General features: G+C 51.1%; 1 protein-coding gene across 1 annotated transcript in view; it reads right to left on the reverse strand.

Moving 5' to 3' along the window:
* The window catches only part of BCL11B (B-cell CLL/lymphoma 11B (zinc finger protein)), a 111476-nt gene that overhangs the window by 1712 nt on the left and 95006 nt on the right, over positions 1 to 14758 (reverse strand). The window contains exon 3 of the mRNA XM_006839608.1: positions 1912 to 3810. Coding sequence (XP_006839671.1) covers positions 1912 to 3810 — 1899 coding nt within the window. The remainder of the gene's footprint in view (positions 1 to 1911; positions 3811 to 14758) is intronic.

Here is a 14758-nt window from a genome sequence, read left to right on the forward strand (position 1 = left end):
AAAAAAAGAAAATGTTTTGCATTTGTCTCAAGAGACTCAAATAGGAAGGTCAGTTTCCAAGGCACTCATGTCAAATTGGATGGCAGCAGAAAAACTGTCCAATAAATTATGATTCTATTTTCCTCTTTATAGTGCCAGTATTGTGGATGCCACGCTCAGCAATACTGACACTCAATCTCAGTGGTCCTGTACAGTTTTAACCCACCTCTGGGCCAAAGAGAAGATAATGCTGCAATTTCTTGTTTAGAAGCCATTTCATTTAAATGCAAACAAAAGCTTTAAAGTGCGGGTCAACAGAATTCAAATGTCTAATTTCAACAGTCCAATGTAGAGTACCTTCCAACCTAATGCAGTGGGCCAAACAAAATTTAAAAAATAATTAATAATACGTTTCAATTGGGAAGTAGTGCTGGGTATTTTCCTCTGCTTTTCCCCCCAAATGAGAGCTGTTCCTAAGACTTCTCCCGTCTCCCTAAGAAATCATCAGAGTGTGCATTAAAGAGAGCGAGTTCCCTGCCTCTAGTAACCATTCGGGCATCTATCTGTCTGCTTGGGAACACCAATGATCCCTGGTAGCAACTTACAACCTGGGATTGATGTGGGGGTGACACACAGAGAGGTCATTAGGCCAAAAGAAGCAGCAAGACCGCCACTGGCTTCTTACTTTCTTTGTTTCGGCAGATCAAGATCATCTACGCCCCAAACCCCCAAACGACCCTCATCCCATTTCATTTTAGCCTCATCTACAGCAAAGAGCAAAATTTGGTATCCCAAGTAGGCCAACAGTATCTGCTGGACATGGCCAACTTTAGACACTCTTGGGTCATTTCCAGGGGGGCAGCTCTTAACACTCCCTGCTTCTCAGGTGGGTGGCATGGGTATTCTTCAGGGTGCCTCTCCCTTTGAATGCCAGTTTTTCTTATAAAACCATAAGGTTGAAATCAACGCAGAAAAAGCCTGTCTGTTGCTCAGGCTCCATCAGTGCTGCATCTCCATTCCAATTCTGAAGCAAAAGTGCTAGGACTTGAAAGATTGTTATCGCTTTCCGTCATCATCCACATCCCTCCCCCTTGACAACCAGCCGCCGCTGCCGCTGCGGCCGCCTCCTTTTTTTTCAATCTCAGGACAAAAGAAAAGTGAAGGATTTTTTTTTTTTTTTTCTAAGTAAACAACTTTAAAAGTCATTTAAGTGTTGGCTTCTTCACAAGAAATTACACATGCTTAGCTTAAATTTCAAAAAAAAAATAAAAATAAAAAAAACAAGCAGCGCCCCTCCCAACACCCTCCCCCACAAATGATAATTTAAAAGATAAGCTTCCCTTCTACATTGTCCATCAGCTCAGACTACTTCTGAGTTTAAAATTCTTTTAAAAACAAATGAGGAAGGGATGGATATCCAACAGAATTGTCTAAAGGAAATCTCAACAGAAAGAAGTCTAACAGTACCTGCACCTGCCAAAAATAAGAAAACAAACGAAAAAGTTACAAAACCCAATAAATACAGAAATTATTGCACAATTAAAAGGCTCCACAATGTTTACTGCGTTATTCCACCCTCGGGGTTCCATGGGTCTTCGCAGACTCAGGCTGGGGTTGGAGTGCCACCTCCCCTGGGCCCCCCGGAACACACGGGGGTGCTAAGTAGCGGTGACACACAGGCGAGTTGGGTCAGCATTCTCTCGGTTGGCAACAGTTCCACTGTACAGGGGCAGAAGGGGATCGGGGAGGGGGCCGGAGTGGGCACCCAGGCCCCGATGGCGGCGTGGGCGGCGCCTTAGCTGCGCTCGGCCTGCTCGATTTTGACATCGTTAGTCAGCAAATGCTCACCATGCCATTTTTTCATATGTTTCTCCAGGGTGCTGTAGACGCTGAAGGGCATCTGGCAGATGTCGCAGCGGTACACCTCCTTGCCGATCTGCCCGTGCGTCTTCATGTGGCGCGTGAGCTTGCTGCTCTGCGCACATGCGTAGTTGCACAGCTCGCATTTGTAAGGCCGCTCCCCTGTGTGGCTCCGCCGGTGCACCGTCAGGTTGCTGCAGTTCTTGAACACCTTGCCGCAGTACTCACACGTGTCGCTGCGCCGGCCCTCCTTGGAGCTGGGCCGCCCGGGCCCCGGGCCCCCCAGGTGCGGCGTGCTACCCCCGCTGGCCGTGCCGCTGCGCCCCGACAGCCCACCGTCCAGCAGATCTCCGGGCGGCGTGGAGAAGCGCAGGCTGCCGTTCTCGGACGAGTGCTCAGACGACGTGGCGAAGGGTGACTGGCGCGCGTCTGTGAAGCCCAGGAAGGGGTCCTTCATGAAGTGGCGCGATGCCGCGTAGCCCACGAGCCACTGGGAGTAGACGTTCTCCGAGGGGATGAGCGCAGCGGGCGGCAGCTCCAGGTCCTTCTCCACCTTGATGCGCTTGGCGGAGCTCGGTAGCCCCGGGCTGGCCAATGGCGCGGGCTTGCGCGGGAAGAGCCCCGGGAAGGGCTCGGCGCCTGGGAAGCCCCCGCGCCCGTTGACAGCGCCAACCGCGCCCGCGTCCCCGCAGCCACCCGCGTCGTCCAGGTCTCCGGGCTCGCCGGCCACGCCGCCTGCACGCTTCAGGAAGGCGCCACGCTTCTGCTTGTCCGCTAGCAGCTCTCCGTATTGCGGCGGCAGCGCGCCCAGGCCCACGTTCTCCATGACCTTTCCCAGCACCAGCGCCTTCTCATCGGCCAGCTTGGCGGCGCCTGCGCCCACGGCTACGGCCACGGCCACAGCGCCGCCGTTCTCCCGGCTGCGGCTCAGCTCCGAGTCCATGCTGAAGCTCGACTCGGGTCGGCTCTCGTTCTCCAGCAGGAGCTCCTCCTCCTCTTCCTCCTCTTCTTCCTCCTCCTCCTCGGCCTCGTGGCCCAGCGATGGGTCGCTCTCGTGGCGGAAGTCGCCATCGGCCGCCTTGAGGCCCTCGGCCGCCAGCTCGCTGGGGCCCGGCTCCGGGGAGCTGGCAGCCGAGAGCCCGTCGTCGGAGCGGCCGGCCAGCGAGCCGGCTTTGTGCAGGTGCGTCTTCATGTGGCGCTTGAGCTTGCTGGCCTGCGAGCAGGCGTGGTCGCACAACTGGCACTTGTAGGGTTTCTCTCCCGTGTGACTGCGCCTGTGCACGATGAGGTTGCTCTGGAACTTGAAGGTTTTGCCGCAGAACTCGCACGACTTGCTCTTGGATGGGGGCTGCGGGGGCGGCGTGCCGCCAGAGGGCATGGGGGGCAGCGGCGGCGTGCTCAGAAATGGGGACTTGGGGCTGGGCTGAAAGGGGTTTAGGAGCCGGTGCATAGGGTTGCCCCGCCCTGGGGACACGGGCGGCGGCGTGGCGCTGTTGCCCGCCAGCTCGCGCAGCCGCCTCGAGAAGTCCATGGCGGGAGAGTCGATGGCCATGGGGTTGAGGCGCATGACTCGGTCAAAGGCACTGGGGTGCTGGGCGACGAGCCCCATCTCCTCGGCACTGAGGCGGTGCGGGTCCAGGTGGTGGCGTGGCGGCGGGCTGAAGAGGGGTGGCGTGCCGGGCAGGCGGCCCTCGCCAAAGCCCGGGTGCTCGCGCAGAAGGGGGCCTGTCATGCGCAGCAGGTTGAAGGGGTTGCTGTCGCCCAGGAAATTCATGAGTGGCGACTGGGCCACAGCCTCCGGCCCGAGCGGCGGCGGGATGGTGAGGCGCGGTGTGAGTGAGCTGCTGGCCGGGCCCGGCTCCAGGTAGATACGGAAGCCATGCGTGTTCTGCGCGTGTTGCAGCAGGAACCAGGCGCTGGTGAAGGGCTGCTTGCATGTTGTGCAAATGTAGCTGGAAGGCTCGTCTTTACCTGCGGAGACACACGGACAGAGAGGCGAACAGAAGTGAGAGCAGGCCTGAGGCGCGTGTGCAGGTTGCCTGCTCCTAAAAGCCCAAACCCTTTGCCCTGGATTCAGAGACGCTGGAGAACCGAATGCAACTGTTCACTCGCTCCAGGGCGTTTCCACAGCAGCAGAGGGCCCTGGCTTACTCCCAAAGAGTAGTTGGTGGGTTCCAACCTCAGACCCTGTCATTAACAGCCAAGAGCTTTAACTACTGTGCAGCGGCCCAGGTGCTCCGAAAGGGGCGGAGGCCTAGATCACCAAGTGGCCCTTCCCTCTCCAACCCTTGCACAGAATTCACTCTGGGTTCAAAGCCCAGACCAGCCACAGAACCTCAGCAAACCATTACCAGTTCTGTAGGCCTGGTTTCCTCCCTGAGACACATGTGGTCTTATCGCCACTATCTTAGTGGCTAGGCCAGATCTGGTGAGAATGGCTCAGTCCATAAACCCCAGACCCCATTACTGTCGAGTCCATTCTAACTCAGGGACCCTATACAGGACACAGCCAAAGGACCCCATAGGGTTTCCTAGGCCGTAGCGTAGTGGTTACGAATCAGAATGTGAACCTCAAGGTCAGCAGTTCGAAACTACCAGCTGTTCCACGGGAGAAAGATGAGGCTTTCTGCTCCCATAAATATTTACAGCCTTAGGAAGCTTATACAGGGTCGCTATGAGTCGGAACCGACTCCACAGCACATCACAACAATCTTCACAACAGAAGACTTCCCATCTTTCCCCACAGAACAGCTGGTGGGGTCCAACTGCTGACCGTTTGGTTACCAAGCAAGCACTTAAGCACTGCGCCCCCCCAGGGCTTCTCCCCTCCCTCCCCCCCACCACCACCAAGCAGATAAAATGTGGGTAAATTTCAGCCATACAAGGCTCTCTACCTGACAAGTTATTCATCACATGGCTTCTCAAACTGGGTACTATTGACTTGGTTGGTGTAAAGTGCCCTCAAGTCAGTTCAAACTCATAGTAACCCTGTGTAGGGTTTCCACAGAGCAGCTGGTGTGGTTGAACCACCGGAGTTGTGGTTAGCAGTCCAGTGCTTATCCTACAGCGTCACACCAGGACTATTAACTTTGTTGTTGTTGTTGTTATGTGCCATGGAGTCGGTTCCAACTCATAGCGACCCTGTAGAGGGTTTCACAGGCTGTAAATCTTTACGGGAGCAGAAAGCCTCATCTTTCTCCCATGGAACAGCTGGTAGTTTCAAACTGCTGACCATGAGATTATCAGCCGGATTCGTAACCACTATGCTACCATTAACTTTGGAGCCCTGGGATTCTTCGTTGGGAGCTAGAGTGGGTAGGCTGCCTCAAACATTATGAGATGGCTTCTACCCACTAGATGCCATTAGCAAACCCTTAGAGCCTCATGATCAAATATGTCTCCAAACCCAAACTACCCATTACTGGCAGCCCCACACATGGAATAGAGCTGCTCCATGGGGTCTTCAGTGACTGTGGTTCTATGAGAAAAGATCGCCAGGACTTTCTTCTGTGTGGATGAGTTCTAACCGCCAGTGACCCTGTGGAGGGTTTGCGAGGAGTGGCTGCTGAGTTGAACCACCAACCTTGTGGTTCAAACCGACCTTGGGGTCGAGTGTTTAGCCTTCAGCATCACATCAGGGGCACAAGACTGTTTTTCCTACCCAGGGACCCAGACCAGAAACTCAATTCCAACTCATAGCAATCCTACAAGACACAGCAGAATGTCCCTGCCGGGCCAAGTCACCTTTGGTTGAGAATCACTGATTTTGATACTTGATTCAAGGCAGAAACACATCAAACTGAACTGCCTGAGAGAAATGGAATTTGAGCTCCAGGGAAGTCTAGTATTTTAAAGATCAGAATTTGTTCAGGAAACCCTACAGAATTAAAACATGCTGACTAAGCCAAGAGCAGGTTTTGGAAGACCTACTGTGAGAACAGCAGCCTCCTGGTGCTCTCAAACACATCCCTAACCACAATGCAGAATTTCACTTAGACTCCTGGGGAGTGTGTGCGTGGGGTGGGGGTGGAGGGGTACTCGAAAGACAGTCATCTAAACGTGTATTGCCAAGTCCTTTGCCCAATTACTTGATGTCAAAACATCCCCAAATCTGACAGGACAGTCAGAGTGGACCACTGCAGGTGCTGTTTTGTTGGAAGATGGCTCTGGTGATATCCCCCGCAAATTGTGCCGAATACTGTGCTCAGCACTGCTGGGCCAAAACATCACCATAACCTTTGTCCATCGTTGGGGCAGCTACAAAATGGAAGCTGAATGTCAGTGCAGAACCTGCCTGCTGGCTGCCCTCCTCAACCTGGGGGTGAAGCTGGCTGCTTCTCCAGTCTGATACACTCATACAGGTTTTCATACAAAAGACAGGTGTGGACAGGTCCTGATTTCTGTCATCACCTGCACTAGTGCGGGAAGGAAAAGTGAAAAGTAAACCTGCCTCCGTTGAAGACAGCCAGGATCCTATAAAACCTGCTGCTTGCCCAAGCTCCATGGATCCTGGAAGATTTCTACACTGATCAAGTACAGTTGCCACAAACTTTGTGGGGAAGTTAGCCATGCCAAGAAATCACAAGCCCCACATCAGTGTGGGGACATGAGGGCACAGAGTGGTGGGGAGTGGGAAAAGTGGTCCACCGGCGCAGCCTCTCCACCGACGGAAAAGCATCTCACATTTGGGGCATAAAGTATTTCTGTTTGAATTATGGAGAACTACGCGTAGTGGTTACAAATTGGGCTGCGAGCCGCAAGGTCAACAGTTCGAAACTACCAGCGGTTCCGGGGAAGAAAGATGAGGCGGTCTGCTCCCGTAAAGATTTACAGTCTCAGAAACCCTGTGTAGGGTCGCTATGAGTCGGAACCTACTCCACGACACATAACAACAACAACAACACTCATGTTTGGTAAGGTGGAGGATCAGAGAAAAACAGGAAGACCCCCAATGAGATGGATTGGCCAAGTGGCAGCATCGATGGATTCAAGCGTGGCAACAATGATGACGTTGTCCCAGGATTGGGCGGTGTTTTGTTCTGTGCATAAGGTCGCTATGGGTCAGTACCAATTCGATGGCACCTAATGAAACCAACACACTTTCAGCACTGTTTGGAACACAGAAACCAACATTCGGATCCATCTTTAAAACCCAATCAACTCAAATCCTTCTAGGAACTTGAGTCTTGAGTGTGGGCCCCACTCCCCAGTTAGAAAAGGCTTACACCTTGTGAAAGTTGTAAGAATAACAATGTCACAGAATGGGTCATGGTGTCCTATCAAAGGGATAAGATGGAGGCTTCTCTAGGCCACAGAACCCAGTAGGCCCCAGCAGCCAACATGGAGAACCATGACATGCTTTATGAGTGTAGTTTTACAGGAGTAGCTTGCAGCCATCTCCTACTTTGTGTATGTGCATCTGGCGGCAAGGAGACAGAAACAAACAGCGAATTTTGAAGTTGAGCCTCCAACCTCACGTTTAAACGTCTCAAGGAGAACATCTGAGGCTATTTGCTTTCTCCAGGGAGTTAGGTAATTCCCTTCTCCCACTATGTCTGGGTAATTCAGTTCCCCATGCCTGAACCCCTGAGGAGAAGCCTCCTCACTTGGAGAATAGCAGGGAGGCCTTCCCCAAACCCTGGGTGGCCATGATCCTCACAGGATGTGGGAAGTAGGGCCTCACCAGGACCCCATCCTTCCCTTCCCACACGACACTCAGATAACAAAAAAGCACCCAAGTCTCCCTGGAGGCCAACTGAGGGTGTACCATCTCCTGTCCAAGGCTTATTAGTTCATGTATTGGAGGAAACTGAACATTTTACCTCAGACAGCCTGACATCAGAGCTGGCCAGAAGCTATATATAGATAGTTAAGATTCCTCCTCAAATCCTGTTTTGGAGCAAGACAGAATAAATAAGATAAATAAAATGTCTCTTTCTGACACAGAAGCTAATAAACACAAATGAAGTGCCAACGTCCTACAAGGTCATAGATCTTGAAATTAAAGAGCGTGTCTGCCCCCTTCACCTTACTTCAGCCACTCCGAGTAATCGATTTATGGTACACAGCTGCTTAATCTAAAGCTTGATGATGGTTTCTTTTGGAGGGGGTTGGGTCCCCTCCTTTTCCCCCAATCTCTTTCTCCTCAGCTTCATTTCCTTGGGTATCTCCAAAGCACTTCCTGTTTCTTGGTCTGACTGACACACATTTTCTAGAAAGTTCGGTTGCTGGTGAGGAATGTGGCTAGGAGAAGAGTGCAGGCTGGGTATGGAGACTGCTGTACAACAGAAACATCTGATTAATATTAACAACAACAACAACAAAAGAATCCCAAAATGGCAGCTGCCGAGAAGCGTGTAGCTACATGTTCTAAAGAGCTCAACTGTTTCCACTTCTTGTGTCACAAAAGAGGCACTTCTTAAACTAACTTGGAACAGCAGTGTGGAGAGGAAGTCACCTGCCCATATCTCACTGTTTGTTCAGCAAGTGGGCCTCAGGACCACGGGTCAGCTCTTTCTATCCTGTGTCCCTGAACCACTTTGGTTCCACAAGATGGCAAGATTCACTGCACAGGCAAATGCCTTCCTAGGATCTGACAGCTTCTGAGTTTTCTTTTTAAAAAACTCTCCCAGCCCTCAACGACCTTCCCTAGACAACTCTCCCTCCTCCTCCTCCTCCCCTTTCTTTCTTTTTAATAAAATGTTCATTTCCAGATTATCACTTCATGGTTATCTCTTGCCCAGAAGTTGCCCTGAGCACTAGAACGTCTCACTTGTAAGAACTGAACAATGTCAGAAAGTCTTTGAAAAGCCACTCGGAACGGTTTTGTTCTATTCCCAAACTCATGAAATATTTTAACCATGCGATGGCTCCTTTTGAAATGCAGCGTTAGACCGTCAGCCGCTTCTGATTTAGGGCTGGCCACACTACTGCTTGGGGACCAGGTGTCTCCACCTTGAGGCCCCCTCCTCAGGCTCAGCACCTTTCAGACACGACATCTGTCCAGAGATAAGCCAGTGCCCAGGAAAGGGTCACTCTGCCTTTTGGTAACAGCGCCACCAGGGGCTCGGGAGCTTCCAGTGGATGGGTGATGCTTGGATGATGATGATAGGAATTACTAGCCCACAGACCTCGAAACGTCAGTGGCATTTTGCTCGCTGAATCACACCAGGGTACTCAGAACCCGGTCCGGAGTCCTTGTTTGCTGCCGTCTTTTCGAGGCAGTTTTAGCATCAGCTGACAGGAACCCAGACTGGATCTTGTTTGTTCGACTGGCCCTTGAAGTCTTGCTCAAGCATGAAACCCACCTCAAAATATCTGATTGGGAAAATTCCATAATATCCTGGGTTCCAATCCCCACCTTGACGCTTCTAGTAAAGTTAGTCCATCAAGTTACTTCAGTAGAACGGAAATTATATCCTGCCCCAAAAGAGGTCTGGGAGGGTCCAAGGAGTCCATTGATGTGCAGACCTAAAAAACCACACAGACCCCCTGCCACCAAGTCTGTTCACACTCATGGCGACCCCAAGTGTTACAGAATAAACTTCTCCAATAGTTTTCTTGGCAATTTGGTGGTGTTGTTAAGTGCTGTTGAGTCAGTCCCGACCTCATAGTGATCCTGTATAGGGTTTGCCAAGGAGTGGCTAGTGGGTTTGAACTGCCAACCTTGTGGCTCAAACTGACATCGCGACCCAATGCTCACCCTACAATGCCACACCAGGACTCCTTTTTCAGTTACGTTTTGTTGTTAAGGGCCATCAAGTCAGCTCTAACTCATAACGACCCTGCCTAGGGTTTCCGAGGAGCGGCTGGAGGGGTTGAACTGCTGACCCTGCGGTTCAAACCTCACAGTCCAGAAAGGTTGGCGGTTCAAACCCACCCAGGGGGTAATGCAGAAGAAAGACCTAACAATCCATTTCCAAAAGGTCCCAGCCTGGAAAATGCCATGGAGTGCAGCTCCTCTCTGCACCTCTGGGTCACCATGAGTTAGAATTGACTTGATGATAGCGATCAGCAACAATCTTTAAGGAAGCAGATCACCAGGTCTTTTTTCCGCACCACCGCTGAGTGGATTTGGGTCACCAACCTTTCAGCTAGGAGTTGAGCGCATTATTATTTGTGCCACCAAGAGAGAGAGCTTGTGCAGATGAACGTTTTTATGTGAACACCCCGTAAGGCATACATCCCTCTTCTGATGTTACAAATGGGTTTTGCATTTTTTTGAGGATTTATTTTTCTCTCTACCTTGTCCCTGCCTGTGGAGGTTTCAGAGGTACTTTCAGTGTAATGCTGGCAGTAAGGGAACCCCTGGAGGAATGTTAATGCAGCCTGCCTACTGCATTAGAGGTCCCAGGGAAGCAGAAACTCACAGACGTTAAAGAAACATGGTTGTTTATGGCTACTCAGGAACACCCATACACACCAGAACCTTCTCTTCCTCTGCCATGCGGCAGATCTTCTGGTGGGTTTTTTTCTTTCGTGGGCACTTAAATAATTAGTCCCCCTTATTATACAGGTGACCCTAATAATAATATCAATAAAGATATCAGGGACATGCAATACCAACCTTTCACTGAATTATGATTAAATTGTTGTTAAGTGCCGCCGAGTCGGTTCCGGCCCATAGCAACCCTATATAGGATTTCCAAGGAGTGTCTGGTGAGCTTAAACCGCTGACCTGTGGTTCAAACCAACTTTGCAGTCCAGCATATTAACCCACGGGGCCACACTAGGACTCCTGTGATTCAATTTGTTGTTAAGTGCCATCAAGTCGGTTTCCTACCCATAGCAACCCTGTATAGGGTTTCCAAGGAGCAGCTGGTGAACTTGAACCGCAGGCCTCCCGGTCCAAGTGGACTTTGCAGTCGAGCGCATTAACCCACAGCGCCACACCAAGAGTCAATTATAAGGCCAAAGTTTAGGGTGCTGGTTTAAAAGCCCCTTCCTAAAGCCAAGAGACACCCAATGGTAGAGGACCTTCCCAGCTGTGAGGACAAGCAGGTGATCGCTGCCCAGGATTGAGCAGGTGTGAAAGCTTGTGGGCTGCTCTGAGACCCGTGGGACCTGATGACAATCCTCACACCGGCTCCACAGGTCCCTTTACAGTCTGCAATGGGCTTCCGGCTTTGTTGGCATTTTCTGGTGTGTTTGCTTTGCTCATAGTTACTCAGTACTCCTTGGAAGAGATCAGGCAAGGGGGGCTGTATCCTCACGGATGCATGCCGGGACCAAGGCTCGGGGAAGCCACGTCATGGTACAGTTGGGGGGCCTTGGGCTTCCTGACTCCAAGCCCACGTCCTTGTGTGACCCCAGCACATCCTCGGCACCAAAGCCCCTGAAACAGTGATGGTTCCGTTTCCAGTGTGAGCCCTGTCAGACGGGTCTCACCCAGTCAGGTCCACCTTGTCCCCGAGGCAGGAGAAGGCAGACCTCAAGGACGAGGGACAGTCCACTGCGTGCACCCCACCACTCAGAAGCTGGTGTAGGGACAAGAAGCAACGCAGGATCCCAGGATGGGGAAGGGCTTGGCAGCTCCACCTCTCCATGGATTTCAGAGTGCCCACTGTCCTGGTGAGGCACTGCAGAATAAACACTGGATTACTAATGGCAAGGTCAGTGGCTCAGACTCACCAGCTGCTCCTTGGAAACCCTATACAGGGTCACTAATGAGTTGGAACTAATTCGACAGCACTTAACAATAGTGTCCTAGAAGCGTGCTGGTCTTGCTGGCCAACCACTCCCTCCTGCTGAATCTAACCTCAACATTGCTATGGCCCCAATTCCAAGATGATCAAACAGGCAGACCCCATCTTAATAACACTTCATCGTACTGCAATATTCACTGTACTGTGCTGGTCTTGAAGCAAACCCAAACTATTGCACGTCGTCTGCCTGTAATTACTCAAACGATGACCTTACAGGTTGGTGGTTTGAACCAACCAACTGTGCTGCGGAAGAAATGCATGGCAACTTGCCTCTGTAAACACTACAGCTAAAAAAACAACCCGTGGAGCTGATGTACTCGGTAACACATGGAGCAGACTCAAGTTGGAATCAACTCGACAGCAATGGCATTTTTTGGTTTTGTTTTTTTATTACCCCTAATATTTGTACTAAGGAGCTCTGGAAGCGTAGTGGTTACGAATTGGGCTTTGAACCGCAAGGTCAGCAGTTCGAAACTACCAGCGGTTCTGTGGGAGAAAGATGAGGCTTTCTGCTCCCGTAAAGATTTACAGCCTTGGAAACCCTGTACAGGGTCGCTGTGAGTCGGAACCGACTCCACAGCACATAACAACGACAATAACAATATTTGTACTATAAGAAGCTCTGGTAGTGTAGTGGTTATGAATCAGGCTGCTAACCTCAAAGTCAGCGGTTCGAAACTACCAGCAGTTCCGCAGGAGAAAGATGAGGCTTTCTGCTCCCGTAAAGATTTGCAGCCTAGGAAACCCTGTGCAGGGTCGCTATGAGTCGGAACCGACTCCGTGGTACTTAACAACAACAACAACAATATTTGTAGTCCTGGTGTGGCGCTATAAGGCAAGCACTGGACCACAAAGTCAGCAGTTCAAGTTCACCAGCCGCTCCTCAGAAACCCTATACAGAGTCACTATGGGTCAGAACTGACTCAACGGCACTTAACATCAACAACAACAAATATCTGTAGTGAAGTAGTGCCGTGGAATGAACACTGGACTGCTAAATGCAAGGTCGGTGGTTCAAACCCACCAGGCGCTCCTCGGAAACCCTGAAAGGTCACTGAGTGTCAGAACCGACTTGATGACATTTAACAATATCCGTAGCAGGTGAATGATGACTTGGTCTGCTTCTGTACAGATTTCCTGTCTTGAAAATCCTATATGGGGTCGCTGTAAGCTGGAATCGACTTGAAGGCAGCAGGTTTGGGCTTGGGGCTTAATATTCGTAGCGCTTCACTAGTATGAAGCCTCTTCCCTTTCATAAATTCAGGAAGAAATGATCAGCTGGGGACCTATATAGCCAGAATGCTCCTTAGAAGCCAGGATGGTGAAATTTCATCACTCATACTTCAGACCTATTATCAGGAGGGACCAGTCCCTGGAAAAAAGACATCATGCTTGGTAAAGTGGAGGGTCAGCAAAAAAGAGGAAGGCCCCCAATGAGATAGATTGGCACAGTGGCAGCAGCGATGGACTCAAGCGTAATAATTGTGAAGGTGGCACAGGGCTGGGCAATAGTTCGTGAGTTGGACACAAGGTCTCTACGAGTAGGAACCGACTCAAGGGCACCTAACAACAACAGTCTGTGGTGTCCTGGGTTGTACAAACAATGAAGTGTTCAGCTCTAACTGAAAGGTTAGCAAGGAGACTTTCAGTCTATCCAGAAGTGCCTTGAAAGTAATTCCCAGGGAACTACTTTTGAAAGATCAGTCACTGAAACCTCCGTGTAGTCCAGTTCTCCTCTGACACCCGTGGGTCTGCATTAGGGGTCTTGATAAGTTTCTCACTGATATTATTCTCCACCTCGTCATGTATAGAATCTATAACCACCCATCTCAGTTGCAATGATTTTAACTAACGGCAGCTCCCTCCAAGCAAGAAGGTGGAGCTCGTGGAACAACAAGAACACCAACCATCACAACAAACCATGATGCCATCCGTAGCAGAAGCCAGGCCCTAAGCAGAGCGGAGGCATGCCCTCACGCTTTGCTCCCCACGAGGCAGGAAGTGGTAGCATGACCCTTGTACAGACGAAGAGACTGAAGAGGGAATGAACTCAGGCAAGGCCACCCGGCAGCCGAGACAGAGAGGGGTTGTTGTGCACATCACAGACCCAGGGTCCCCCAGAGCCAAGGGGCCCAGACACCCATCTATCTTCCACAACAACCGGGGTGCGAACTACAGTGTCGAGATGTGTTGGTTTTGGCCAGAGCTGCAATAACGCGGTGAAATCATGCTATTATCTCATGAAGAAGAATAGGTTCAGTTTGTTGAGAAGAAAAAGCTCTTTCAAAGTCAGTGGTCCAGGAGGAGGGGGAGGACTGGTGAGGGAGGAAGTTACAATAATACCACTCATCGTTCTCACTGGGATGTGTGCTGAGCCAGGCACACCCTCCCCGCCCATGCCCGATGCCGGGGCAGACATGGCGAATCCATCCCCACACTCCCCCTCCAGGCTCCATCCTTAACTGGGTTCTAAATAGTTCTTAACAGAGGGAGTGTGCCTAAAACGCTTTCCTCTCTCTGCGTCCTGGTAAACTAAGTCCAGTTGTTGGGGACTCAAGAGGGCAGAGCTGTGCCAACTACTGCTACGAAAATGACCTGTATCTCATTCCTTCCCTGGACCAATGGAACAAATGAACCCTTCTCGGTTCAAGCCCACCAGCCACTCTTCAGAAACCCTATACAGGGTCACAATGAGTTGGAATGACTCCATGGCACTCAACAACAACAAAATGTGCCCAGTACTCAGCTGGGAGAGGAGGGTACTGCTGACATCCGGGGGGAAAAGAAACACTATGAATCTATTTGATAATCAATGTCGTCGAGTCGGTTCTGACTCATAGAGACACTATATAGGGTTTCTGAGAAGTGCATGGTGGGTTTCAGCTGCCGACCTTCTTCAACCTTGCAGTTCAAACCGACCTTGCAGTCCAGTGCTTACCCTGAGCAGCACACCAGGACTTCCCATAGGGTTTACAAGGCTGAAAATCTTTACAGAAGCAGACTGCTACATCATTCTCCCGTGGAGCAGCCGGTGGGTTTGAACCATCAACCACTCAGTTAGCAGCCCATCACTGTAGCCACTGCTCCACCAAGGCTCCCTTCCCACTCAATTAGCTCATGGAAATAGTGAGTGCTCCCTGTGGGAAGTCCAGGGGCTGGGAGAGAGGCGCATGCAAGGGCTCTTGGATGAAATTGGGGGTAGAGTCCAGCGTCAG

The sequence above is a fragment of the Chrysochloris asiatica genome, unplaced genomic scaffold (assembly GCF_000296735.1).
Source record: "Chrysochloris asiatica unplaced genomic scaffold, ChrAsi1.0 scaffold00025, whole genome shotgun sequence".
NCBI lineage: Eukaryota > Metazoa > Chordata > Mammalia > Afrosoricida > Chrysochloridae > Chrysochloris > Chrysochloris asiatica.